Source organism: Mycteria americana, chromosome 24 (genome assembly GCF_035582795.1).
Source record: "Mycteria americana isolate JAX WOST 10 ecotype Jacksonville Zoo and Gardens chromosome 24, USCA_MyAme_1.0, whole genome shotgun sequence".
Classification (NCBI taxonomy): Eukaryota; Metazoa; Chordata; class Aves; order Ciconiiformes; family Ciconiidae; genus Mycteria; species Mycteria americana.
The window spans coordinates 3447385-3473357 of NC_134388.1; the positions used below are offsets into that span (position 1 = coordinate 3447385).

The 25973-nt window shown below is 45.8% G+C and overlaps 2 protein-coding genes across 6 annotated transcripts in view; both read left to right on the forward strand.

The window, feature by feature from the left end:
* Positions 1 to 1446: 1446 nt before the first annotated feature.
* On the forward strand, positions 1447 to 17270 carry UHRF1 (ubiquitin like with PHD and ring finger domains 1). Of its 3 annotated transcripts, none has more exons than XM_075524244.1 (17): positions 1447 to 1603; positions 2689 to 2851; positions 5745 to 6008; positions 6774 to 6946; positions 7383 to 7598; positions 8481 to 8587; positions 8771 to 8957; positions 9712 to 9835; positions 9923 to 10030; positions 10831 to 10935; positions 12524 to 12630; positions 13468 to 13630; positions 13733 to 13870; positions 14254 to 14365; positions 14486 to 14643; positions 14988 to 15086; positions 15791 to 17270. In XM_075524244.1, the coding sequence occupies exons 2-17, from the start codon at positions 2699 to 2701 to the stop codon at positions 15935 to 15937; spliced, it is 2361 nt and encodes a 786-aa protein (XP_075380359.1). In that variant the 5' UTR covers positions 1447 to 1603; positions 2689 to 2698; the 3' UTR covers positions 15938 to 17270. The 3 variants fall into 3 exon arrangements, with proteins under 3 accessions (XP_075380359.1, XP_075380358.1, XP_075380360.1); XM_075524243.1 differs by lacking the exon at positions 1447 to 1603 and adding an exon at positions 2401 to 2421; XM_075524245.1 differs by lacking the exon at positions 1447 to 1603 and adding an exon at positions 2552 to 2595.
* Positions 17271 to 19926: 2656 nt separating this feature from the next.
* The window catches only part of KDM4B (lysine demethylase 4B), a 92806-nt gene continuing 86759 nt past the window's right edge, over positions 19927 to 25973 (forward strand). For 2 of the 3 annotated variants that reach the window (XM_075523931.1, XM_075523932.1), the window contains exon 1: positions 19928 to 20089. The gene's annotated coding sequence lies outside the window, so the exon portion shown is untranslated. Of the gene's footprint in view, positions 20090 to 25973 lie in introns of all 3 variants that reach the window. The other variant, XM_075523933.1, reaches the window with a different exon arrangement.

The window sequence follows — 25973 nt, forward strand, 5'->3', positions numbered from 1 at the left end:
GCTTGGAGATCCAAAACCGAGATGTTTTAGACATGCGACCTGTCCTTATACAGGTGAAAACAGTTTTTCCAATATTCCTTTCCTTCTGCTCCCAGCCAGGTCTGTAACGTCCGAGAACTCTCTCAGGCCGTGGGAAGGGCTTGCCGCTGCAGTAGGTCAAGGTTAAGACTCTAGTGCATCTACAAGGGGAAAAAATGACTTTCTGGCAAGGCAAAGCCTTCGGATCTGGGAGGAAATGAAGCCTGACTGCTGCAGGTCGCAGGTCAGATTCAAGGCTTTTGTGCATTGACACATGCCTAACCTTTGGTACTAACCTAATCTAGGCCAGTGACTTTCAACCTGTGATCTGTGGCTTAACTGTGGGATCCCCAACAGATCCTAAGAAAGGAGGGGAATAAGGAGGAGGTGCACGCCGCGTAGGAGGCTTTCGTGTGCTGTACGCATTCTCTACAGCAGTCTGCAAATCGGGGGGGGTGAGTGGGTGCTACATCCCTCTGATTTTGTAGTTTTTGATGTGAGAGGTTAGCTCTGTGGGTGCAGGGGAGGTGTAACACGGGAAATGCTGTTCTGCATTTCTCTTCAGCGTGCCTCGTGTTCTCTTTGTCCGTAGAGGCAGGACAGCGGCTCTGCGGGGCCTCGGCAGGTTGCTGCGTCGGTGGAGCTCTTCTGGCAGCGCCGAACCCGCCGCCATTCCCGCTTTCCCACCCTGGGGTCTCTCCCCCCCCAACCACCAATTTTCATGCTTTTATCCTTCTTTTGAAGCTGACTCTTCTCAGAAACCTCTCGGTAATCCCCTGCTTCCAGTTTCCTCCATCCGATGGCCATCTTAAGCAAACTTTATCTTTTCTAATTTCCTCGTAGCGTTAGTAGTTTGGGGGAAAAACAACCTCCTGGACCAGCCCTTTTTGTTGGCTCACGCAGCCACGCGCGCAGCCCTGCCGTGTCACCCAGGCCACGTTTTCACGAGCGGCACCGTACACAAGGCCCAGAAGCGACTCGGGGCTAACGGCCTGGGGAGTTAGAGGCCTCTAACGGATTATTCGCATTATTCGCATCACGGCAGGGCCTGGAGCTCCCCCGGGGGGACGGGACCCCGCGGGTGAGGAGCTGCATTGGGAGGGCGGCTGTCAGAGGGGGAATCATTCGGGTCTCCTCTCCCACAGGCTGCTCGCAGGGCTCTCCGTGGCCCGGTTTTTAGAACAATAACGGGCACCGTGGCCGTAGCCCCGGAGGGCGAGGGGCTTTCCCGGCGGCGGAGCCCGCCCGGCGCCTCGGGAATTTGGGGGTGGGGGGTGTTTGTCCCCCCGCGGCAGCGGAGCGGGGGGCGCCGGACCGAGCTGCCCGCCGGGGATCCCCGGTGCCGCCCCCGGGGAGCGCCGGTTCCGGCGGGTGTCCCGTATCCCCCCCCCCCGACCCCCGCGGCGCGGCGCTCCCGGGAGGTGGCGGCGGCCCCGCCCCGCCCGCTCGTTCCCGCCAGCGGCGGCCAATGGGCGGGCGCCCGCCGCGCACGGGGCTTTTCCGCGCCAAACTCCAAAGCCCGGGGAGAGCGCGGGCGGCGGCCGCGGGGCGCAGCGCGGCACCGGCCTCCAGCACCGCCACGCCGGTGAGTCCCGCCGGGCCGCCCCCCCCAGCCCCAGCCCCATCCCGCCGCGGGACGGGGAGCGGCCGGTGGCACTGGGAGGGGGAGGATGGCGGGGGGGCGGAGGGGTCCCCCCGCCGTGTCCGTGCCGGGGAGCGGCGAGGGGCGGCTCCGCGGCGCCCGAGCCGGTGACAGCTGCCGGGGCACGGTGCGCGGGTCCGCTACTCCCCCCCCACCCCCCGACTCGGGGCGGGTCTCCCCGGGGGGTGAGCGCTCCGGTGCCGGTTGGTCGCTCGGGGGGTTGTGGCAGCGGGACCGACCCCCCGCCCCCGAAACGGGACCGCGGGAGAGGGGGGGGGGGGGGGGAGGTGTGACCGGGAGGTGCCGGTGAGCGGCTGGGGCGGGGCGCGGCGCGGCATCGCCCCGCTTGGCTTTCGGGGCTGATGCGGACGGGGCTGGCGGGGGCCGGGGGCGGCGGGGGCCGCTGACACCCCCCGTTTTTTCCACGGCGGAACGAAAGCGATTCCCTCCCTCCCCCCGCGGGGTGAGTGTGCGGGTTGTGGGGCTGCGGCCGCCGGTGCCCTCCGCAGCGCGATGGGCAGCCCCGCCGCACCCCCTCCCCGCGGGGAGCTCCCACCGGGCCGCGGTAGGAGGGCGGGGGGCACCGGCTGGTGACGGCCCCTTTAAGAGCGCCCGCTCCCCCTCCCCGCTCTCATTTGCATGATCACGCGAGACTTCGGCCGCGAAGGGCGGGGGAGTCCCCCGCGAGAGCGGCGGGAGCGTTTCAATTGTGGCGCGAGATACAGTTGGCGCGCGCCGCCCGCCCGCGAGGCGGCAGAGAGGCACGGGCGCAACCAAAGCCGTTAGGCTCAGGGTGGGAGGGGTGGGATTAAGCCTCCAGGTAACCAATCGGTATTGGAACCGGCCGGGTTGTCGACCAATAGCGCGGGGGGGGTAGAGGGAGGGCGGGCCGGCCGGCTGGCTGGCGGGCCGGGCGGCGGGGCCGGGACGGCGCGGTAGGTTGAGCGGTCTCATTGATACGGTGCCCGGCGACCGGATTCCGCGGGTACCGTCGTTTAACACCGTTCGCTTTCTCCCGCTGTGAACAGGACCGGCGCCATGTGGATCCAAGTGCGCACCATGGACGGGAAGGAGACCCACCGCGTGGATTCGCTTTCCAAACTCACCAAGGTGGAGGGGCTGCGGCTACGGATACACGAGGTTTTCGGTGTCGAGCCTCACCGGCAACGGCTCTTCTACCGCGGCAAGCAGGTACCGAGGCGGCGGGGGGGACGTTTGACAGCCCCGGCCCCTCAGCGACGGGGGGGCGGGGGTGGGCGGGGGGGCCCGCAGCCGCCTCAGCGGCTGCGGGCCCCCCCGCCCAGCCCCGCCCCCCCCAACTCTGTCCCCCGCCAGCTGGGGAAGGATATTTTAATTTTTTTTTTTTTTTTGCGTGAAAGTGGGATGTTTTGCTGCCATCTAGTGACTCCCGGGCTCCCTTCCCCGCTGCCCGAGCCGGGGTTTGGAAGGAGAGGAGTCAGCAAGCTAGCGGGCTTTTTTTTTTTTTTTTTTTTTTTTAAAGTTGCAAAGGTTTTTATTATTATTATTATTCCATATTCTTTTTCGTTTAGCGTGTGGCTTTTCCGTCTTGACACCGCCTGGGCCAAGTCTCTGAAAATACAGATGTTACCAGGGGTTTTGCGGTCTTCGTGCTTAAAGTTGTCGAACCTTGTGGGCTTTACCGCTCTGAAAGCCGTAAAGATCCCTTTTCCTATTTTTTTTTTTTTTCTTTGGAAATTGGAATAGCAGCTCGTGATTTGGAGGCTCTTCTGCTCTTAAATCAAAATCTCATTAGGTACAGAACTCGCTGTAGAATCTCGAGTGGCTCGGTAGCGATTATGTTCTCGACAGCGTGTTTACTATCGCAGTTGTACGACTGTTTTCTTCCACATGCGTTCATAACGTATCTAAATTAGTATTCAAGACAACTGAAACTCTTTTCAGACACTTTTTCCATATCCTGCACGGTACTGCGCTGCTAAACCTTCGTGCTAAAGAAACTTCTGAACCAGCGGTTGGTTGTTCAAAGAAATTAATTTCAGAAACAGCGGGCTACTTTAGGCTGCAGATGGAACGGTGTGAGATGGGTGGAGTTAGACAATTTCTTCTAGTTGCTTTTTTTCCACCTTTCCCTCCATTTTAGGATGACTAGAGCTAGCTGTGCCTTATAATTAGCAGGTGTGACGGCAGGATATGGAAGTAGACCTGGACTAGCGTTAATTTAACACACTTGGGGACTGGTAGTTGTAAAAAAAGAGGCGTGTACACAAAGGAATATGTAGCATCTCCGAGGGGCTTGTGTCACCTCCTTTCTCTCCAGTTAGTGTAGATTCGGGTGCAGTAATTACCCGTTTGTGGTTGTAGATAAAGAGATAAGGGAGGATTGGTCCAGGGGACAAACCATCTGTCAGCCTTACCTACGCTGAAGTCTGTGGAGATAACTAAGGTTAAACAGACTTTTTTCAGTAGAATTGATAACTTTTTTCAGGAAGGAATGCACTTGCCTTACAAAGAGAATTCCTCTTTGTGTAATTCCAGTAGCGCTTAGTTTAGGCGTGGTTTTAGACAGAAACATTTATCCAGTGTGATCTAACCTCTCTTAGTCATCGTTCCCCTGCTGCGCTCATTTGTGCTTTGTCTGGCTTTTTGAATCATTCGAAATGTTCACAATCTTCGTAGTTAAAACTTTTTAAATGATGTTGGGAAAATACTCGTTCATTAAAAGACCTGCCTCCTTTGTTAGCGGTACGTCTTCAGATGCTGGCGCTTCTTTCGGACCGTCCTTTGAGCTCCCGTGGCTTCACGTCCTGTTCGTGTTCTCTGCGTTTCCATTTCTGTCCGCACCTGTTGTCACTTGTGTTCCTTGGTGATAACTACACTCGATAGCGATCCCGTATTTGTGATACGGTCTCTTTGTTAAGAAGAAACAACCGATCTCTGCTTTGTTCTTGTGTATCTCGATGAGTTTTCATCTCTAAACCAGAAAAAGTCCAGATCACTTCCTGTGCAGTCAGATTTCCAGGGATTGTTCCATAGCCATTTTATGCCATAAATCAGAATTGAATTATCATAGTGATTCCTGTGAAGTGTAAATTTTTGTGGTTTTGCTCTGTTTCCCACTGATAGAGAACAAAGCTCTGGGGATTGCTTTTTCTGGTGGTTTGGCCTGGAAGGGGACGATCATTTCCTGTATAATTTCTTAGTCAGACCTTAAATATGTGGCGAAGCTTGTCTAAACTTCTAACTGCACTGTGGTCTTGAGCACTACATTTTAACTCTAAAATGGAAGTGTTCCTCAGGGTTCTTGAAAGGTAATTGAGACCTGTTTGGTCCTCTGTGCTCCTCTTACTTCACTTCAAGGGTAGGATCTTGATTTGACTACATGCGATGCCAGACTTGCAAAATAAACTCTTAAAATTAGAGAGGGTGTGAAATTGGGACATGCCTGGCTACGCTAAAAACTGATTGGGTAGTTTCAAGTTGAATTGAATCTTTTTTGATTTTACTTTCAATGGAAAAATTGTCTGTTTGCCCAGCGAAAAGTAGGTGATTAACTCCATGGCTTCGCCTTAATGCCGTGTTTAACAGAGCGATGCTGTAACAATAATCTGGAACATACACAATTACAATATAAAGACCATTTTCTGTTAAGGTTCGTGTTACGGCATGTGTCTGAATTCAGGAAGAAAGAACTTTTGAGTTTGTAGGTAATGTGGAATTATCTTTAAATCCTGATAGGAATGTAAGGGATCTGTAGTTCTTTAAGTCCTTCTTCCCAGAATTGATATTTCTAGGGAACGTACTGCAAACTTTTTCAGATCTCATCGCAGTGGCTCAATCTGGGTAGCAAGTCCACCGCAGCGTGGAAGTCTTGTTCTTCTAGCTTGTAGAGTCCGTTGAAAAAAGAACATTTTTAAATAGCAAGAATAACAATCTATAAGTAACTGCGATGCTGAAGAACTGCCAAGTTCCTTGATTGTTAATGGCTTTCAAGCAATGCGGTCTTTCTTGGCACATAGCGACAATTACAGCGTGATGGGTGGTTTTGAGTTGGAAAACCTCCGCTGAATGAAATAACCAGATTATTTTGATGCTTTCCCTGCAGATGGAAGATGGTCACTCCCTTTTCGATTACAGCGTTGGACTGAATGATATCGTCCAACTCTTGGTCAGACAAAGCCCAGCAGTGCTTCCTGCTGTTAGTAAGGAAAAGGATTCTGAACTCTCCGACACAGACTCTGGCTGTGGCTCAGGCCAAAGCGAATCTGACAAAAGCTCTCACAACGGAGAAGGTGCCATGGAACTGGAGGGACAGCCGAGCACAGCGGCGCAGCCTGACTGGACTGACCCGGGATTTGGCCTCTACAAGGTGAGTCAGTAAAAAAACTAAGATTGCTTCAAACTGCGCTTCAGGAGGGGAATCGTTTCTCTGTAGTTAAGAATTTCTGAAAATCTTTCATGCCCCAATTGTGTGGGTATTTCTTTTTTTCCTCTTTTTCTTAAACCCTCCAACAACAAACAAAAATACCAACCAACCCACAAACCAATTAAATGCAACATGTTGTAGGTCAAAAAATTGTATTTTTCATTTTATCCTTTTAACTAAAACTACAATACATTAATTGATTAAAAAAAAAAAAGAAAAGCATTCCGAGTGCCTGTTTTGATTTAAAAAATTTTCCCAATATTTTTGCTTGGAGTCACTGCATTTGTCAAAGCTGAAACTTTCTTGAATGAACAAAAGAAAATCTCAACCAGCTGTTCAGAACCATTTTACTTGTCTGTTTCAATGGATTTTATTACAGATCTAGTTGATGTCTTTGCCAGACTATGCGCAAGACGGTTCTGAAAGTCTGTTATAGACTAACTAATAATGGCTTGTACTAGATAAGGAAGCTGTTTGTGCACATGTTGGTGTGGAATGGACTTTTAGTCTTAGAGGTTCAACCTGAGAAGACTGTAGGGGTGCACAATGGGATCAGGAAGGCAAAGGAAACCTTAATTTTTAAGATGATCTGTTAAATATCTTGATAATGATGAAGTTCTTGAGATGGTCAAATCTTCAAGTAGACTTGGAAATTGATGCTTGATTTGAAAATCCATTTTGGTGAGCTGTATGCTTTGCTTTGTGTAGATCAATGACTTGGTCGATGCTCGAGATATGAATATGGGAGCATGGTTTGAAGCCCAGGTTGTAAATGTAACCAGAAAAAAACCTACAAATGAATCAGCCGACAGTTGCACAGATCCTGATCAGCCGACAACCGTTCCTGAAGAAGATGTAATATATCATGTGAAATATGAAGAGTGAGTTTTGTTACCTTCTTGGCTAATAAAGTCATTTGGATCATGATGTTGATGGGAAATTTTATTGTAGAGATCCATGAGGTAAAACAGAACTGGGCTGACACAGTGATTACATCACTGAGCTCTGCTAACTGGAAGTTTGTCTTACAGTTGGAATTCCAACTGGAATTCTAGTGGGCTGGAATCACGTTTTTAGAAATACGAAATGCCGTTATCCAAGTTTTAAATGCGATACAACATTAGCAAAGCTAGACTGCCTGATTCTGGCTGTGCCTGTGCGGGAGAAGGAGATTTTATTCTTGATGGTATTCTTGTATGTTGCGCGGCATCGGTTCTTAAATCGACCTGTCTGGATAAGATCTATCACTTGCAACAACTTGTGATGTTGAATCTGCTGTTTCTTCTCTGTCCCTCCGTGCCTCCCTTCTACTTCAAGTTATCCAGAGAATGGAGTTGTAGAATTGAGTTCGAATGATGTACGGGCTCGTGCACGGACTATTTTGAAGTGGCACCAGCTAGAAGTAGGACAGGTGGTGATGGTCAACTATAATCCCGATGAACCAAAAGAGAGAGGTTTTTGGTACGATGCGGAGATTCTGCAAAAAAGGGAAACGAAAATGGTCAAGGAGATAAATGCAAAGATCTTACTTGGGTAAGCAAATTAATAATGTGGAATGAATTGAATTTCCCAACTCTACTTAAACTTTCATGAGGTCTGAGTGACTCTGCTGAAAAAAAATGATGCAACGGGAATGGTGCAACAGAAGTGCTGGGGAGAGGCGAGAAGCTGGGCTGTCCTTTTGGGGTGACTGACTTCATCATACTGCACTTTTGATTAACTTCCACTGGAGGAATTGGATGCTTTAAGGAATCACGGGGCACGCTGATCTGTGGATTCACATAAAGCTGGGAGGATGCGAAGCCCCGTATTCGCTAAGAGGCGGAGAATTGTTTACTATGTTAACTCTCTGTCATGGGTTTACAAAAACCTCAGTGTAATATTTTGTGCTAGATATGATAATGTAGACTGAACCCTCACTTTATAAAGGTGATGAAAAATTATTCCAGTTCTCTCCTAAAGGAGAAAATGAGCCTACATATAAGGGATGCTCAACTTCAGGGGAAAAAAAGTATATATATTTTTTTAAAGTTTCAGATAAAAGTTTCATAGGGCTGCCAGAATATTCCCCCTTTTTCCACTCACCACAGTGATTTGGACTTTTGAACTATAAAATATGAGGAGAGTTAGTGTAAAAGAGGGAGAACAGTTACTAAGGATAAATTGAATGCTACAAGTGCCTGGATTCTCATTGAGGCAAGAGGGGGTACGCTTTAATTGCATGAAAAGGATTTGATTTGTGGTGATGCTGTCATGCCACTGTCCCAGACCCTGCGATGCTCTAACAGGCTTCTCGTGATATGGGACTAATACCAGACCAGTCTGCATTACCAATGTCATGCACAGCTGTGAATTCATGCTGTATGATACTCTCAAAATATAATCTTTTTGACTTTTATCAATTTCTCCTTATAGGGATGCTGGCGATTCCTTGAATGACTGCAGGATTACCTTAGTGGATGAAATTTATAAAATTGAAGAACCAGGCAGTGCTTGTCCACTTAGTGCCAGTCCATTAAAACGTGAGTCTGTTGCGTAGTTCTTGCATGTCCCAGTCTTACCTTGTGATATTGCTAATTGGCTTTGTGAGGATCAAAGGTCTGAGGGTTCCAAGCCACTTGTAGCTGTGACTCCTTTGACCATGTCCAGCGTATCTTGGCACTTTTTGGAGTCTGAAGTAGACCGTGGTTTCTTTTTGCGAACAGGACAAAATGGACCTGTGTGTAAAGCTTGTAAGGACAACCCGAACAAGACCTGCAGAATTTGTGCTTGCCATATCTGTGGAGGTAAACAAGATCCAGATAAACAGCTAATGTGTGATGAGTGTGATATGGCTTTCCACATCTACTGCCTCAACCCTCCCCTTAGTAGTATACCAGATGATGAGGATTGGTAAGTTCTAAGTATGTGTCTGTGGTATCGCAATTACCATCTCATTAGGAGCAGAAAGTGAGGTCTAGGGCTTCATGCTGCCCTTAGGTGGCAATATTGTGACTGTACCAGGTGAAAGAGATGCTTGTGTGTGGTTTGGGTTTTTTGTTTTTTTTTTTTAATAGGACTTCATAACTTTTCTTCAGCATCAGTTTAGTGAGAGTATGGTTTAAGCCAGTGGCTTTCAAACTTCTCTTCCTAGTTTTGGGATCTATATGTCTATTCAAGGAGAACTGGAGCTACCCATAAACCAAATGCAAACCTGATGCCAGGAGGCTTATCTTGTATAATGGTTTTTATGGGTCACCTATAGATAGTCCACAGGCCCCATCACCATATTAGGCTGGTGATATATACTGTTTTATATATGAAATATATATGGTGATAGATATATAGAGAGATGTATAGATAGTGAAATATATCTATCTATCTACATATAGATAGTGAAATATACTGTTTTATTCCTTGTGTCCTGTTTCAGCAATGATTTTTATGATACAGCTGATTTCCTGACACACCTGCAACGGCTTAGAAGATTGTGCAAGGACACTAGCTAATACAGGTCTAATTCCAGCATGGAGTTGTTTCAGCGTCCTGTCTAGTTTCACATGGGGAAATTGTAACATTCTGTAACAAAACTCAGTATGTTTTGAGGAAATTCTCTTTTAATTTAAGGCTTTGCTGCTAGTTAATTTTCACTGACTGGTGACTTTAGGTATTGCCCTGAATGTCGAAATGATGCAAGTGAGGTGGTTTTAGCAGGAGAGAAATTAAAAGAAAGTAAAAAGAAACAAAAGATGGCATCCGCTAATTCATCCTCGCGGAGAGACTGGGGCAAGGTCAGTTCAAAAGCCGTTTTATTTTGAAGAATAGTGGGTGTTAGTTCCTTGTAGTTCTTGGCTGATTGGTCTTGCTCTTTGAAACAGGGCATGGCATGTGTTGGCCGCACAAAGGAATGTACCATTGTCCCCTCGAACCACTATGGACCGATTCCTGGGATTCCGGTTGGCACCATGTGGAAGTTCAGAGTTCAGGTATAAAGCTGAATCCTGGCCTGAGCCACAGTAGGGAAAAATGGGAATGATCCAGCTCTTACGAGAAACCTGAAACAGTTAATCTTGGAGTGTATGTCACTGGATATGTAAGTGCAGAAAGACAAAGAAGGCTTTGTCTAGATCAAGTGTTCCATAACTAATGCTGTATTGTCCAGGCATTTCAAGTGTTTGTTTTCTTTAGTGCTTTTTTTGGTAACTCCAAAACCCCAAACCAAACGTCTTTGTTGCCAGTAGTTTGTCCTGGAGATGTGTAGTATCTCCCACTTGTTCTCCCGGTAAGGGCCTCTCTCAAATATCTGGATATATTAAACAGGTGGTTTTCTCATCCTGTTAGAAAGTTGGGGAAGAAGAAGCACTGATGTCTCCAGATCTTGTTTTCAAGTACTAGGTGAAGGTTGCTATTGCAAGTCTTTCCAAACCAATCCCCTTATACAAATATTTCGTTTTAATACTTATATTATTCTTAAATTCCTGGAGCTTTTTAATAAGCAGTCTCTGTGAGAAAGATCCAAATTTCTAAATTCACATCATAAAAAATATCCATGTGTTCAATTTACTGAAATATTAAATGGCTTATTTTTTAAAAGCATTTTTCTTTTTCTTTTCTCTACTTGGAGCTTTTTGGAGGATAGTGGTGAGAACACAGTTTCAGCCTGGGATGTATGCAAAACAAATCTGAAATGGTAATATCAGTTAATTTAGTTCCAAGACCAACGGGTAGTCATATTGTTCATAGCCTGTTGACAGCAGTTGCTTAGCAAACTTTTTTTTTTTTTCAGGTGAGCGAATCTGGTGTTCACAGGCCCCACGTAGCAGGTATACATGGCAGAAGTAATGATGGCGCCTATTCCTTGGTTCTGGCAGGAGGCTATGAAGATGACATAGTAAGTGAATCTTGATTATTGTGCCTGAGAACCAATCTACTTTGTAGTTAAAACAAAAACCTGGCCTTAGTTACTTATTACACTCTGTATCGGACATTTCCCCATCTTGACGATACTTACGTTCTTCAGGAGAAAACCAGGCAAAGCAAAACTACAATCCAGTAATATGTGCCGACCTGAGAAACAGGATCATCTAAATTAAGCTTAATATCCATATGTCAACTTTTCATCCAAGAGTCCTTAGCTGCCTTTTCAGGGTCTCCATCGCATCCACAGTTTGAACGAGTCTCCTGGTACGTGCTGCCAGGCCTTCCTGCGTCAGAAGAGTGTTCAGGACAAAACTAGGGGCAGAGGTCCTACTTCTGCATACACCGTTTGGTTCTGCTAGCCAAACCTAACCCTTACTAGGCTGTACCGGGCTCTACTGCTCGTTCTTCTTGCAGATCACCGGTGCATTACTAGCCTGCACCCCCTTACCCCGAATGCCCGTTAGAACTCATGTAAAATGGATAGCCATGAATCTCAGCAGTCGTTCTAAGTCTTCTGACTGCCAGGTCACGTAACAGTGTAAGTTCTGAGGCACAAGTTACGTTATCCTTATCTGGAATGTGCCCCTGCACTTCCAAGCAGATCCTGTGCGAGTGGTGTGCTGCTCTGTCGTGAATGAGTGATTTGGATCGCTTTAAAAAATCACCATCAAAGGTATTATAAAAGTGGTTTTAATATGATTTATAAAAGTGCGACTTAACAGAGTTTGATGGCAAGGTTCACTCTAATTACTGCATGGAAGAAACGTACACAGGAAAATTGGGTTATACTCGAGTTAAAATGATTCACAGAGAGACCGAGGATACAAAAGGGCACGGAGGACCCTCCCGTGGCGTCACGAGGTTCAGAGTAGACCCCCTTGCTTTGTAAACTGATGGAGCTTAGATGCGGCTAGGTCCAATCTTAGTCTCAGACTTGGACAATGGTTTATGTCTAATAGAAAGAATATAAAGAGTAAGGAAGACCCTGCTGTTGAGTCACGAGGTTCAGAGTAGACCCCCTTGCTTTCTAAACTCCTGATGCAGCTTAGGTGCGGCCGGGTCCAATCTTAGTCACAGACTTGGACAACCGTTTATGTCTAAGGGATTATATATGCAAAATTTATCAATTCAGCGTGCAATCAAAGTTACCAAGACAAAAATCAAAGTTACCATACTACAAGGTTATGCACGATATCGGTCGCTTACCAAAGATCTGCCGTTGGTAAAAGGTCTCTCTGCCTCGAGGAACAACCTTGAGAGGTGTCCAGCTCAAGGGGAGATCACCGCCGTGCAGCCACGCTGCCTAGCAGGGAGAGCTGCTCTCTTGGCAGAGGTCTCTGCACTCTTAAGGTGTGTGACAAGGCAGCAATTGTCACCCTGACTCTTCTCTCTTGGCAACGTAAGAGAGGACCATAGACTAACTGAGTCTGGGAGCTTAAATGGAGGAAGCACCTTTCCTTTTTTCAGAATACTGTATTAAAGCTACTTGATTAAAAGACTCTTCTGCTTGTATTGAATTATTTTTGTGAATGTGTCGAAACCATCCATATACGTTTCAGGATCATGGAAATTCCTTCACATATACAGGGAGCGGAGGGCGTGATCTTTCTGGAAACAAACGCACAGCGGAACAGTCTTGTGATCAAAAACTCACCAACATGAACAGGTCGGCAACATTCGCACTCCATTCCTATAACCTTAGTAGCTGGCAATCTGTCAACCTGAAAAATTGTTTGTCCTCTGTATCGAAAGAAACTGGCTAAGTGGAAAAACAGTCAAAATTAGGTTTTGACTGTGTTGTAGGCTGCAGATCAGTTGCACAAGGAAATGCTTCTTACAGTGCACTATAAATGAAACAGAATTGTAAATGGTGTTAGTCTCACATTTAATATTGACTGAAACTTAAGGAACAGAGTAGTAAATTAGTGTAGAAGTTTTCATACTCTCTCCTGAAGATCTCTGCAGCCACAGGTCACCTTGTGAGACCAGGTCATTTGTAATTCTGAACTGTTTTACAAATAAGTGTGGATTTGAGCGGAGGAGGTGGTCCATGCAATGACATTAGGGTAATATAATGAATAATCAGTGTATTTAAAATGTCGTCCCCAGTCAGGAGACTTAATTACTATCTTCCAGAGTTCTTAGCATTATACAAGATACTTGAAAGTGTTACCACTTAAGGCAAACAAATGAACAAAAGCCTGGCTACATCCTTTTTCCTCAGAAGAGATTCAGAAGGGGCTCCTTCTGTATCTGCAAAGAGGCAGTAGCTTCCAGTTTTTGGTAGCCATTGCCGTGGTTCAGCACAATGCCAGTACACTGCTACTCCTAGTATTGTCCTCAACTGTATCAATGCGTTGCTCTGAGCAAAATAGTATAGTTTAAATTTATTACTCCTTAGTAGCTGGTTTACCATGCAAGCTTTGCTTTGCTTTATCCTCCCTCTGATTCTGAAGAGTTCTGCCTGGTAAATACACTAAGTTGATTGGACTTTCCCTTACAGAGCTCTGGCTCTGAACTGCAGTGCCCCCATCAACGACAAAAATGGAGCTGAAGCCAAGGACTGGAGAGCTGGGAAGCCGGTCCGCGTGGTGAGGAATGTAAAAGGAGGCAAACATAGTAAATACGCTCCTGTAGAAGGGAACCGATATGATGGAATATATAAGGTAAGAAGGATTTGAATTTGCCTACTGAATTAGGGAAAGATAATTTGGTTATGGCCAAGGGGTTTTTATAGTGTATGATGGATTTGCACCTGACTTTTTTAGGTTGTGAAATACTGGCCTGAGACAGGGAAATCTGGATTTTTAGTGTGGCGTTACTTACTTAGGAGGGATGATGAAGAACCTGCTCCTTGGACCAAAGAAGGAAAGGACAGGATGAAAAAGCTTGGCCTAACCATGCAGGTACTCTTTTGGAACGTCAGGGTTACCCTGGACAATGAACTCCATGGACAGCAGGAATTTTTCTGTTACACGCTCTTACTGAGGATGACCCTTGCCTAAGAATCAAGACAGCCCCCCTCAGACCAAGGGAGACACAAGTGCTTTCCATCTTGTGGGGTGCTTGTTTTCTTTTTACATCAGGAGGCTAAATGGACAAAACTCACTTTCTTGTATAGAATTTCTCTAGTCTGAATAGGTGCTTTGCAAGAGCAGGGATCTACTGCTTAAAATAGAGAACCCCTGGTGCAGTTCTCTAGAGGTCGTTCTTCTGACCTGTAATAGTCCGTAAGTCTATGAACTGGCGTGTTTGCATTGGATGCTTTTTGTTTTGTGTTTTCCTGTAGTATCCTGAAGGGTATTTGGAAGCTGTTGCAAACAAAGATAAGGAAAAAGAAAATAATGGAGATGATGAGTTTGATACCCCAGGGAAAGGAAAGAGGAAAAGGAAATCAGCAGGTTTGTGGAGTAGGCAAGTGGATATAGAAAGCCTTGTAGGTTTTTGTGCATTTTACCTAGTTACTCTTTTCTGGTTGCTTTGTGTTTGTTTGTTTAAAAAGTTGTTGTGATTTCTTTCAGGTGGGGAGGAAAAACTTATTGCCTCTCCTGCAGGGACTCCGAAGAAAACTAAAGTTGAGCCATACAAGCTGACATCTCAGCAAAAATCCCTTATAAAAAGTGATGAAGCCAATGAAAAACTGTGGAATGAAGTACTAGAAGCTCTCAAAGATGGACCGGTATATCATGCTTCCCCCTGCCCCGTAATAAAGTGACAACTAACTATTGTACTATCCCTAGACACAATCCTCTTAGCTGCATTGAAGAAACAGCCTCAGACCTATAGCGTTTTTTTAGTGTAGACATCCACAGCATAACTTTAAAGCACTGTATTTGAGGTCAGTAAGAAGACAGTTATCAGAACTTGTTTAATGTAAGCATTTTTTTTTTCCTTGTTGAGCCTTGTAGAAAAAATGCCTATGACTAAAGTAATCCCTTGTATTTAATGTGGGGTGGGGGTTTTTTTTGGCTATATCTTTCAGAGAGCAGTAACAATAAGTTGACTCAAATGTTCTCTTTACAGAAATTTCTAAATAAAGTTGAAGAGGCCTTCTTGTGTATTTGCTGTCAGGAGGTTGTGTTTCGGCCAGTCACAACTGTATGCCAACACAATGTGTGCAAGGTGAGTAATCGATGGAACTCTTCTGTCGAGTTCTGTTGAGCCAACGAGCCTTGAGCTGATTTGTTTAGTGGCGAGAGAGAGCTGGGGGATGTTGGGGGGGTTGGCTGGTTTGGTTTTTTTGCCAGTAATTAGTCTTTGTCCTGGTTTCGGCTCGGTTTATACGTGAAAACTTTATGATTTGATGAAGGTTCTTTGGCATAGAAAAGTCTGTGCTTTAAAGAAAGTTCCACTATTGTATTGCTACTATCCGATTCTTTGAAAAGATGATCAGAGCTTCTCTGCGGGCTCAGTGATGCTGCTAGGTGACGCTGATGGATTCGACAGTGTTACAGAGCGTATGGGGGTTTGGTTTGTTTTCTTGGAGGATGATGTGTTTTTGCAGAAGCTCCAACAGTCTTTAACAGCTGCAGGGGAATTCTTGATCTTTAGAAATGTAATTGAATGAAACATCTCTACCATATACCTAAATGCTGTGCCCGTGACTGACGTGCTCTGTTGAAGTGCGTGTGCTATTGCGTGTAACGAAGGAAGCTTTCTCTCCAACTGCCAGCCTCGCATTGCTCTCGGCCCTTCTCAGCTCTTGTCAATACCTGGGTGAGCTGGGATAGAAAAGGAATCTCATTCTCTCCCGTGGGGGCTTGGTAGAATAAGCTAAACAGCACATCTCTCTTTCTTAACCCATTATTTGTTTTGTCCTTCATCAGGATTGTTTGGATAGATCCTTCAAAGCTGATGTGTACAGTTGTCCGGCCTGCCGCTACGATCTTGGCAAAAATTATACCATGCAAGTGAATGAAACACTGCAGACCATTCTAACTCAGCTCTTTCCTGGATATGGCAATGGACGGTGATTCTGTAAAGCACTTCTAATTTTCTTTTGTTCAAACTTATTAATGGGTTTTCGATGAGCTTAATTTAAAAAAAAAAAAGTAGTCTGTGTTCTCCCAGACCCCTAAAAAAGTTTAAAGTCTTCCTTGTTTTTAAAAAAACTATAAACTTCAAGGAATATCCTTTTGTATGTTTGTGGGTTTTGTTTTTGTTCTAAATGTCAAACTTTGCAGTCCCCTGCCCCCCTCCTCCCCAACTGCCATTCATCAGCACAGAATTATTGTTTTTAATGGACTTACAAAGTGCTTCCGGTAAGGCTGCTAATGATTATGAAAGTTCTTAGAGTGCCCCCTGTGCCCCCTCTTTTTTTTGTTGGTTTTTTTTTTGTTTTGTTTTGGTTTGGTTTTACTCAAAAATGGCTTGGTTGCTAGAACAATCTTCAATGTTTGGGGATTTGGCCATAAAGGTAGACTTGTGCATCACCTTGGCAGCATTTTGATGCTCAATTTGTACAAGATGGTTCCTGGCTTATGAACTTTTTACCGCAAGTGGGTATTTGCTATTTTTTTTAAAGAACTGGGTTTTATACATTTGACAAACCTATCAAAAGCCATTTCCTGCTAATTTTGTATGTCAAAAAAAATAAAGCTGCTTGCGTATAGCCAAGTGGTTGGAGCAATATGAAGTACTACCTCAGCTGGACTTCTTTCTTATTAGGGAACTATTTGTTCAGCCAGGTGCTGTCTTCTATCCAGAAATGCCATTGTGGAATATACTAAAGCCATTCTTAAGTGCCTTTTGTCCTTTTCTGAAAGACTGGGCTCTGAATCACCATATATATATTTTTTCATAAGCACTGAATTGTTTAAACTTGCCAACCGGATTTTATTCTTTGGGTAAAATATAACACTGTAGCTGTGTATGATTAGCATGGATTTGCAGACTTTCAGGTTTCCTCCTAATGCTAGGTATATTATGGTAACATGACCTTTTTTCTTTGTTTTGCTGCATTTCTACCTGGAAATGGAGAATAACCGATTCTGACTTTTTTAATGAAACATTTTGTTTATTGTACATGACACCGAGAAGGCTTACTTTTGTGAATGGGTTGTCTTTTTCTAACATTACCAAAGTTTGCAGTTTAATACCTCAACAAGACAGGGATGCTTTTAATCACACTTTACTGCAGACAGACTGGAACAAATGTGCCTATTTTTGGTTTTCTTAACTCTTACCCTTATTAAAATTATAATGTTAATATGTTAGGAAAAAAAACCACGTTTTATAGGGGTTTTGCTGAATTTGTCAATTTTTTGTACAATGTGCAAGTTGAAGTTCTCAAAATAAATATCTTTTCAGATGAAAGTGACTGTTTGATTCTTTTTATCTGAAGCAGGTTTCCAGACCTAATTGCTTGTGCAGGAATTTCTATTTATGTTCCATTATGCTAAGCCTTTTATTTTCTAAGGCCTATTATTTTCATCATGATTTTTCACTACAGAGAAATTGGGAAAATACTAATTTGATATTTTTGTCTTCAAACTATTTGCTTCTAGGCAGTAGTGAAAGGCATATATTATGTTCAACTAAAAAAACCAAAGATTCCCCAAATCTCTTTCTTTTGGGGGCATAGCTTATGTTAGATTTGCAAAGTACTAAAATCCAAATATCAGCTGGCAATTGGAATTGCCTGCACATTTAATGAATAAGACCAAGACTGTTAAAACTGCCATGTCATGCATCGTATTGGAGGTGTTTATAGCAAGTAGCGTGAGCATCTCCATCAACTTATCAAAGCAGAGAAATGAATTAAAGCACTGAGGTTTTCATAAACAAATGCAGATGAAGTAAATGAAGAAAACATACAGGCATTTAAGATGTTGAAAACGAAAGCTGTGCAACTGCTGCTTAATCTGCCCTATTTAAAAGAAGTTTATTTTAAGGTAAGTGTTAACATTAAACACTTTCAATTTCAGGTATTTAAATATCATTGAAAATGTCCTTCCACTTTTTATTCTGTATCGTGATGAGAAGAATTTGGGGTGAGTGGGCAAAACTGAGGAAGAGTGTGTGTATTTAAATTGAAAGAACCTATTGCAGTGACTTCCTTAGTACATTGTTTTTGTTGTTATTTGGAATTTGGAAAACAAACTTTATTTTCCTACATAGGTTTCAGTGTACTGTTCTGAGTTTTAGTGTTTATTTAGCATGAATTAGAATTTCTCTGCAAGTTAGACACTTTATAATTTGGGGCTTGCAGATCTCAACGTAAAGCTCTACCAGGAAAATTACTGTGCTATACAGTGAGCTGGTGTGTGGCTTTGGATGTGAAGGGATTGCGTGTTTTAGTGGTAGAGATCATTAGTAGGATGATGCTTCATTTCCTGTACATACTTGTGTACATTTGTGTTGTGAAATTCTGGAGTAAATATCCAATATGTGATTTGGTAAAATAAGTGTTTTGTAGATAAGGAATTGGGAAGTGAGAATAACAATGTTGCAAAAAAAAAAAACCAGCGCAAGGATCTTTCTTCTATTTTGGGAATTCCCATCTCGCTTCCCAGCAAGTGTACAGAATCTATGGTCTGCACAGTTTAATTGAGCACAAATTAAAAAATGCCCCTGATAGTTCTTCATCCTGGCAGGCTTCCATGGTCCTGTAATTGCAGCCAGTTTGAAAAGAGTTATCTCTTGTGTGGTGACGGTGACTGCTGGAGACGGGGATGCGAGGGGACGGTGGGAGCTCGTGCGGGTGCAGGTACTCGCCATGACCTGCGGCATCTCCGCAGCCTCTGCAGGAGCAGGGGGAAGCTGCAGCTCTGGGGCAGGAGAATGCCACCCGCCATCTGTCCAAAATGAGGTTGCCATCACGGCGTGGTACTGCTCTATCTTCTGTGGGGGAAATGGGGGTGAAGTGGAGGTAAATCCCACTGCTTTTAAAGAATGAACTGGTGGGGAGAGGTGGATTCAGTGCACTGCCAGTAGCTGATGGTTAACTTTTTTTTTTTTTAAAAGCTCTAGCTACCGGAGTCCAAAACTACCACCTGAATATTGTGAGAGCTTGAGCATGATCTCACCTGATCTCATGTTTTATGTTCATTTTGCTCATGAGGTGCTGTGCTCATCGGGTCCCTCTGGGGCTGCTCGTCCCTTCAAGGGTGATGGTGTCAGGCAGAAGGGGAGGTGCGGGGCTGGCCTCCAAGCTCTGCCCTGTGTGATGAGCTTGCCGAGAAAACCAAGTTTGCCGAATGCTGGCTCGCCGGGCGTCGATGGCGATGTGACTATCCTGCTGTGACATGTACGTATGCCATCTTTAACACCTTTGTGCTACCCCTGCTCCAGGCCTTCCTCAGGGGCAGAGTGACTGCAGCAGCCCCGAGGCCCACAGCCATGGGCGAGGTACAGCTCGGGCCCGTGTGGGGCTACCTCAGGGTCAACCTGCGACGCCATGGCCCTGAGGCCTGGGGCCAGCCCTGGCGGGGAGGGGACGGGCTGGGAGAGCAGGGGAAGGTTAACGACGGGCTCCCCGGGCCTCGCCCAACCCCGCGCCCACCTGCCCGCCCGCCATGAGGCGTCCCCAGGCGGCGGGGGGGGGGAGCGGCCCCTCCCCGCCCCATTGGCGCAGGGCGGCCGCAGCCCCCCCCCGCGCGCTGCTGTGCGGCTCCTCACGTACTCACCGCCCCGCGCCCCCGCCGGAGCGCAGAGCTGTGGGGCGCTGACGGGCACCCCGCGCCGCCTATCGAAGCCCGCCTTACCCCTCTCTCGCCCAATAGCAGCTGAGGGCGAGCCGCCGTCTCCCAACGGCCGCGTTCTATTGGCGGAAAGCGACTGAGCGACGTGAGAGCGACCGGCTGCCCCGCCTGTTGGTGGGCGGGCCGTTACCCAGCACCATTCGCCAATCAACGGATGCGCTCGTCTTGTTGTTCGCTGACCGGCTCCGCCATGGGCAGCAACCGCCGCCTCTCATCGGCGATGCGCCCAATCGCTGCGAAGGTGGTGTCGGCCGCAGCCAACGAGCGGGGCGAGGAGGCGGGCGGCAGGTGCTGGCCGCGGGGTGCTGCGCTCTCCTCGCCGCCCCCCTTCCGCTCTGCCCCCCGCGCCGGGCCGCTCGGCGCTCCGCTGACGGGCAGCCCGGGGCCGCCGCCGCCGCCGACGGGGACCGCCCGCGGGCTCAGGTACGGGGGCGGCCGGCGCCTGCCCCTCTCTCCCTCTCTCTCCCCGCGGGGGCCTGCCGCCGCCTGCGGCTCCACCCCCGGGACCGCGGCGCCGGAGCCCCCCGCAGCTCGGCGCTGCCCACCCCTCGGGGCGCCGGGCTCCGTCCCGCCGGCCTTCCCCCTCCCTTCCCCGGGCCGAGCCCCTTCCCCACCGCCTCTCCTCAGCGACGGGCCCCGGCTTTGCCTCTCGCTTCCGGACGGCGGCCCGCCGCGCCTCCCTCCGCCGGCCGGCCCTCCTCCTTGCGGCCCGGCCCTCGGCCGCCGCCGGGCCCCGGCCCCGGGGGGACCGGCCTGTGCAGTCAGGGGACGGGACGGGCCTGTCGCGGCCCGCTCCTCCCGGCCCCGCCGCCCGCTTTGTCTCGGGGCGGCGCGGTGGGAGCCTCCCCCCCATCTGCCGCCCCCGTCTCCGCACCCCGCCGGCTCCCCCCGCCGTACCCCGCCGAGGCTCCCCCGGTGCCTCGGGCCCCGGGCCGGTGTTCGCGGAAGGCGTCGCGTCTGAGCGCCGTGTTTCCACGCAGGATTTTTGGTGTGGAGGGGGGGAGGCCCCGGGTGCCCCCTTCCCCCCCCCCCGCGGGGATACCGGCGCGGTTGCGTTCGCGGCGGTTGTTCCCCGCGATGGGGGATTTATTTGCGCCGTGGGTAATAAACCGGCTGGTCGGCCACTTAGAGCAGGGTTCGGCTGGATGAGGTGAGCTGTGGGCGACTCGAAGCTGCCGATCGGTCGGTGATTCTGTGGGTGATCACGGCGGTGCAGCAGGCCCGGGGCTGAGAGAACCTGCTGGCAAGAATATGACACCGGCATTTTTTTTCCCCTCTTTTTTTTTTTTTTTTTTTTTCCCCCTCCCCTCCAGAGACTGTCAAAGTTTAGGACCAAAACTAGGATTTTTTTTCTTCTTTTTTTCTTTTTTTTTTTTTTTTTTTGACTAGAACCACCCGTAGCCATACGCAGAGGTCCTTCCTTCGCCCCTTGCCAAGCAGCCTTGAGCCCCAATGTTGCAGCCTGACAAAGTGAGATGACCGGCTCTGAAACAGTTGTGGTCTGCAGAAATTGTTTGTCCGGTCATGCTTTGGTGACTTGCCCTGGGTTTTAGCTGCTCAGTTTGCCCTTTTTTTTTTAAGAAATAAGTAGATGTATTGGGATCTTTTGGGATGTAGTATGTGGTGGAAGGGGAAACTTCAGGAAACCCTTCGTCTGAAGGTGGTACTTGACTTTCCTTGAAAGCTGGTTTTGATTCTTGCTCTTGAAGATGGTATATATAGCTGCTTAGGAGCTAGGTATATTGCAGAAAGACTGGTTTGAACCCCTTTGTTTTAGAGGGTTAAAGTCACAAATTAGATTATTTTTACACATTTTCTGTAACTTTCATACTTTTTAATGAAAGCTGCTGTCGAGAGTGGGTGCTGTTCAGGGGCGCAAACTGGTTTTGTGTTGCTGTTAAGGCCTGGAACATTGGAGTTCTGCTACGTGACTTGGTTGTCTTTGTGCTGGGGCAGTGTAAATACATTATCGTGTTATATCAAGCTTGACCCTCTCAAAGTTAAGTTTCCTTTAACCAAAAGGAGTCAACTTTATGGAACACTGTTCATCAGAAACCTAATAGTGGGGTTTTTTCCCCCTTTTCACATGCAATAAGTCTCTTCTTAGGAACTTTTCCTTTTTTCTGTTCTGTTTCCTTTTCCTGTTTTGTTAAAATTCATGTAATCAGTAGAAATCTTAAGACTAGAACTCAAAACTTACAGTTACGTTTCAGCAATTACATAAAATAACTGTTGGAGTATGTAGGGGTAATTGCTTTTTGACAGTAAGTTCCTAATTCTTAGGTTCCCCTGTAATAAATGCAAGAAGTTGAGGCAGATAGATTGACTCCTCCAGTGCCAAAAGGAATCAACGGCTGTTTCTTTCTCATTAGTAGTAGGAGTTACTCCTATGCAAAGGATATGTAGGTGGATATACTTGACTCCTTGTTACAGAGCTACTGTTGGTGTATAAGACGCTCACTGAAACATCTTTTGACAGAAAAATGCTGTCCAACACTCAGAAATGTATTATTCTTGCTCCTTGAAAAGAGATAATTCGCGGAACCGATCCAGTAGGACCAGAGTATATATATGGTCTTATACATTAGACATTAGTTTTCTCAGTAAGTTGGAACACATGGGCGAAAGAGCGAAGTACACAGGTCTGACATTCAAAGTTTGACTTTAGGGTGAACATGGGCTTTTATAAGTGAGACCTTACGTACATAAGAGGTTTCATGAGCTTTTGATGAGTTGTTGATAGCGAAATGTACTTTCAGGGAGAATCCCACCTATTTCCTCTAGATAATGCTGATTAGTGGTCTGAGGCAGATATGGTACTCGGAACTACTTACTGGCCTGTTAAACTGAACTATTAGAGCAAAATGAAGTGAGAACTATTTCTAGTGATACCATCAACTCCTGTCATGTAACAGATAATGTAGAGTGGTTGTTTTACAGATCTGTAGGCGTTTTAATTGTGAAAACTATAGACAACTTCTGAAGACTTTGAACTATTTCCATATGAGAGGTCTCAAGAAATTTTGTATGAGTTGGGAAAACCAGTTTGTCCAGACGTGCTGGATAAGCGTGTTATCTATATGGGGTTTTTTTGTACGTCTATCAAGGTCTGTATTCTTATTTTCTACTAGGATGTCCAGCTGTAATACAATAAACAATGTGTTGGCATTCCGGTAGCTGCAATTAGCCTTCAAAGTTTACATCTAATTTCGATGAATAGGGAAGTTCACATGTAAGTAGAAATAATAGCTCCGTCTTGCTGCAGGCTGAGACAACCACGCATCAGTTAACGCGTTATGAAAATCTCTTTGCAGTCGTAAGAATTAGAAACTTTATTTCCTTTTAGTTAATTCTAGGCAATATAGAAGGACTGCGGACTGGTGATTTTGCCACCCTTTCTGACTCGCTTTTCAGTGTTTTACTGTGTGCCGTTGAAAAGGATTTGCAACGCCTGTTACTGTCTGTCCGTTCGTTGCCTGCTTGTGCTATACGCAGCGTTACTTGCGATATAGCATCTGTTAATATCAAAGATGGATGACAGCTAAATATGTCACTGCAAGCGAGGGATTTGCTTAATATATTTGGATGCCATCAGGATTCTCTGTGGCTATGCAAGGCACTGCTTGAAGTAATTATGTGTCATCTGCTTAAGAATCAAAAGATGGTTTGTCCGTTTGATGCGCTAGCAAACCAAAGTCCTTGAGCACTGCGAAATATTGGCGGAAATCTTGTCATTGTACATAGGTTTAGTGATACTAATGTTGCGTTATTGTTCTCAGTATAAAATTGTTGTGGGATAAGAAGGGTGCTTTTCCATTTGCGGTATTTTTCAGTAAACTGATTATTGCTTAGGAAGTTTTTTTTTAAAAAAAAAATCTTTGTTTTGGACCAAATGTGTTCTGTCTTGTCACAACTTATGGGTATAGTGACTTATTACCATGGCTTAATTAAGGTACTTATTTTCATTTATGTTTTCATGGAGTAAATGATTCTTTTTTATAAATTAAGCAGTTCCTCAGTTATGTTCTTATGGGATGGCTGCTAACAGGGGAGAATGCATTTGTATTCTGTTGTGACATTTTTGTGTAGTATAAGATCCTTACTTAGTCTGTGTGTGCCTCAGTCATGGCAAAAATGACCTGCAACTTAATTCTTTTTTTTTTTTCTTTGCTGTTTCAGAAGGCTCATGAACAAGCCACAAATCTCAGTTTCTTGGAAAATATAGGGTTGGTCTTTTGTTTCCTAAACTTATTTGATAAAAATACTGTATTTGAATATGGCCTGAGAAGACAATGTTGGAAGTTGGTGGTGTGTTAAGATGATTTCCTGAGGTGTTCTGATATTCCTTTACAATTTCCAATATGCATTCAGAGTAGTGGGGAGGACTTTGGTGAGCCTCTGTGGTTTTTTGTTGTTGTTGTAGATAAGAAGTTTATGTGAAGTTTGCCATATTTGTTCTCAGTTCTGTGTTGGCAAAACAAGCAGTGCAGCTTTGGCTGTGATGTATGTGTTAAGGTTTGGAGCTGTAGCTTCCAGAGAGAAGAACTGGATAAAACTGAGCTGGGAGAGATTAAATTTATCTACTGTTACCTTGAAGATGATGTGAAACTAGCTTGGTTTTCTCCCAGGTTTTGCTTTAATTTGGGTTTTAAATTGTCACTCCTTTCAGTTGCAATTTTGGTTAAGAAGTGTGAAATGGATATGAAATGAGACACAAGATGCTTAACAGAAGACTGTGGGCTTCCCCCTGCGTCTCTCTGTGACGATGAGGATTTGAAGTAATTTACGGGTGCGGCTGAGGATAGGTATCCCTGCTAAAGTGCACTTCTGGAGCTGTACGAGCTATGTTATGCTTCTTGGTCCTGTTCTTCCGCTGCTGGCTTTGCCTCTTAGTCTCTTCCCGGGTAGGTACTTCTCTGGCAATGCAGCTGCTCTTAAGCCTGGAATCTGGGTCAGTGTGTCACACCCTCTCTAGGCAGGACCTAAAGCACCTTGTGCGAAAAATGCAACCAAGATTTTGCTTTTACATTGGCAAAATAGTCAAAAGCACTGACAACAATCACATTTGTTGAAATTCTGTTGTACAAAAATCTGAAGCAACCTAGAGAAGAAGTTGAGCAAGTTACTGAGAACATTGCTGCAGGCTTGTAGTTTCTGGCAGGTTTGTTGAAGGAAGGCTGTTGGGAATTAATCCTCATTAAGGTATTAACTGATACTGGAATTACCTTTTTTTGAAAGCAGTGCAGTAATCAAGTTTTCTGAAACGCATACGCTTTCTGATAAGAATAATAGGTGATGGATTACTTTACAATATTTAAAGGTTTGCAGCAGTGCTGCCTTGGATTCAGGTGTTGCGGGTTGAGACTTTGAATTCTTCTTCAGACTGAACAGGAATACATAAAAAAGAGTAGTGTGGTGGTTTTTTTTTTCCCCCCTCAACTGCTCCAGGTCTGGGCAGGAGGTTTCTCCTGTCACTGTGGTCTTGCAGTTTGAAGTGATGAGCCCCTAAATGCTGTTCTTCGTATTCTAGCAAAGTGAACCCAAAGTACTTTCGTGTACCCGGCATCAAAGATCCAAAGTTACAGTAGAGCTGCTGAAAAGAACCAGTCCAGATGAAATGCACTTCTTTTTTTTTTTTTTTTTTCTTTTAATACTTCTATAGCCTTGCAGTAAATACAGTGAAGACAGCAAAGATAACTATTGTGTCAGCAGTAAACTAAAGTTCCTAAGATACCTGGTGATAGATTCTGTCTCAGTAGTGGTATGCCGATTTGTGTGTTTTTAGTATGAGTTTGTCTTGCATATTCAGTAAAACATTGAATTTGAGGGGGAGATGGTGGGGTACTGATTCTGAATTTAGTCAGAAATAAACGTTACAGAAGGCTGTTGACTACCTTGCTTCAGGCAATAATGAAATGTTTTAATTTCTTACAGATTTATTGCTCTTAAATGGAAACACTTTTTCTGCTTTTAAGTGCTGTTTGTGACTAAATAATTTTGCTGCAGTTTGAAGAAATGTATGAGTAACTGTACACTTATATAGTGAAGAGGATGTTTTGAGGGAAAATTTTATTTTACTTTAATGAGCTACATATGCTGCTTGATTTCAAGTACAGGAGAATCTGGAATTCTGGAGAAGCCTTGTGGAGTGTAAAATTTAATAGAAGATACTCTAATTTGTCAAATCCCAAGCACTGTAGATCTTCATCTGCTCGGCTGGTGGGTACTCGCCATGCCTGTATGGGAATGTTGTCTCTCTGCTCCTCTTTCTCAAATCTTCTGTTATATTTACTTAGGCCTTATGAAG

Coding starts and splice junctions, on each gene's coding strand:
- UHRF1 (XM_075524244.1), top strand. CDS start 2,699: ATGTGGATCCAAGTGCGCACCATGGACGGGAAGGAGACCCACCGCGTG. Junction 6,009..6,773: donor CGGGATTTGGCCTCTACAAG/GTGAGTCAGTAA, acceptor TGCTTTGTGTAG/ATCAATGACTTGGTCGATGC. Junction 8,588..8,770: donor TAGTGCCAGTCCATTAAAAC/GTGAGTCTGTTG, acceptor TTTTGCGAACAG/GACAAAATGGACCTGTGTGT.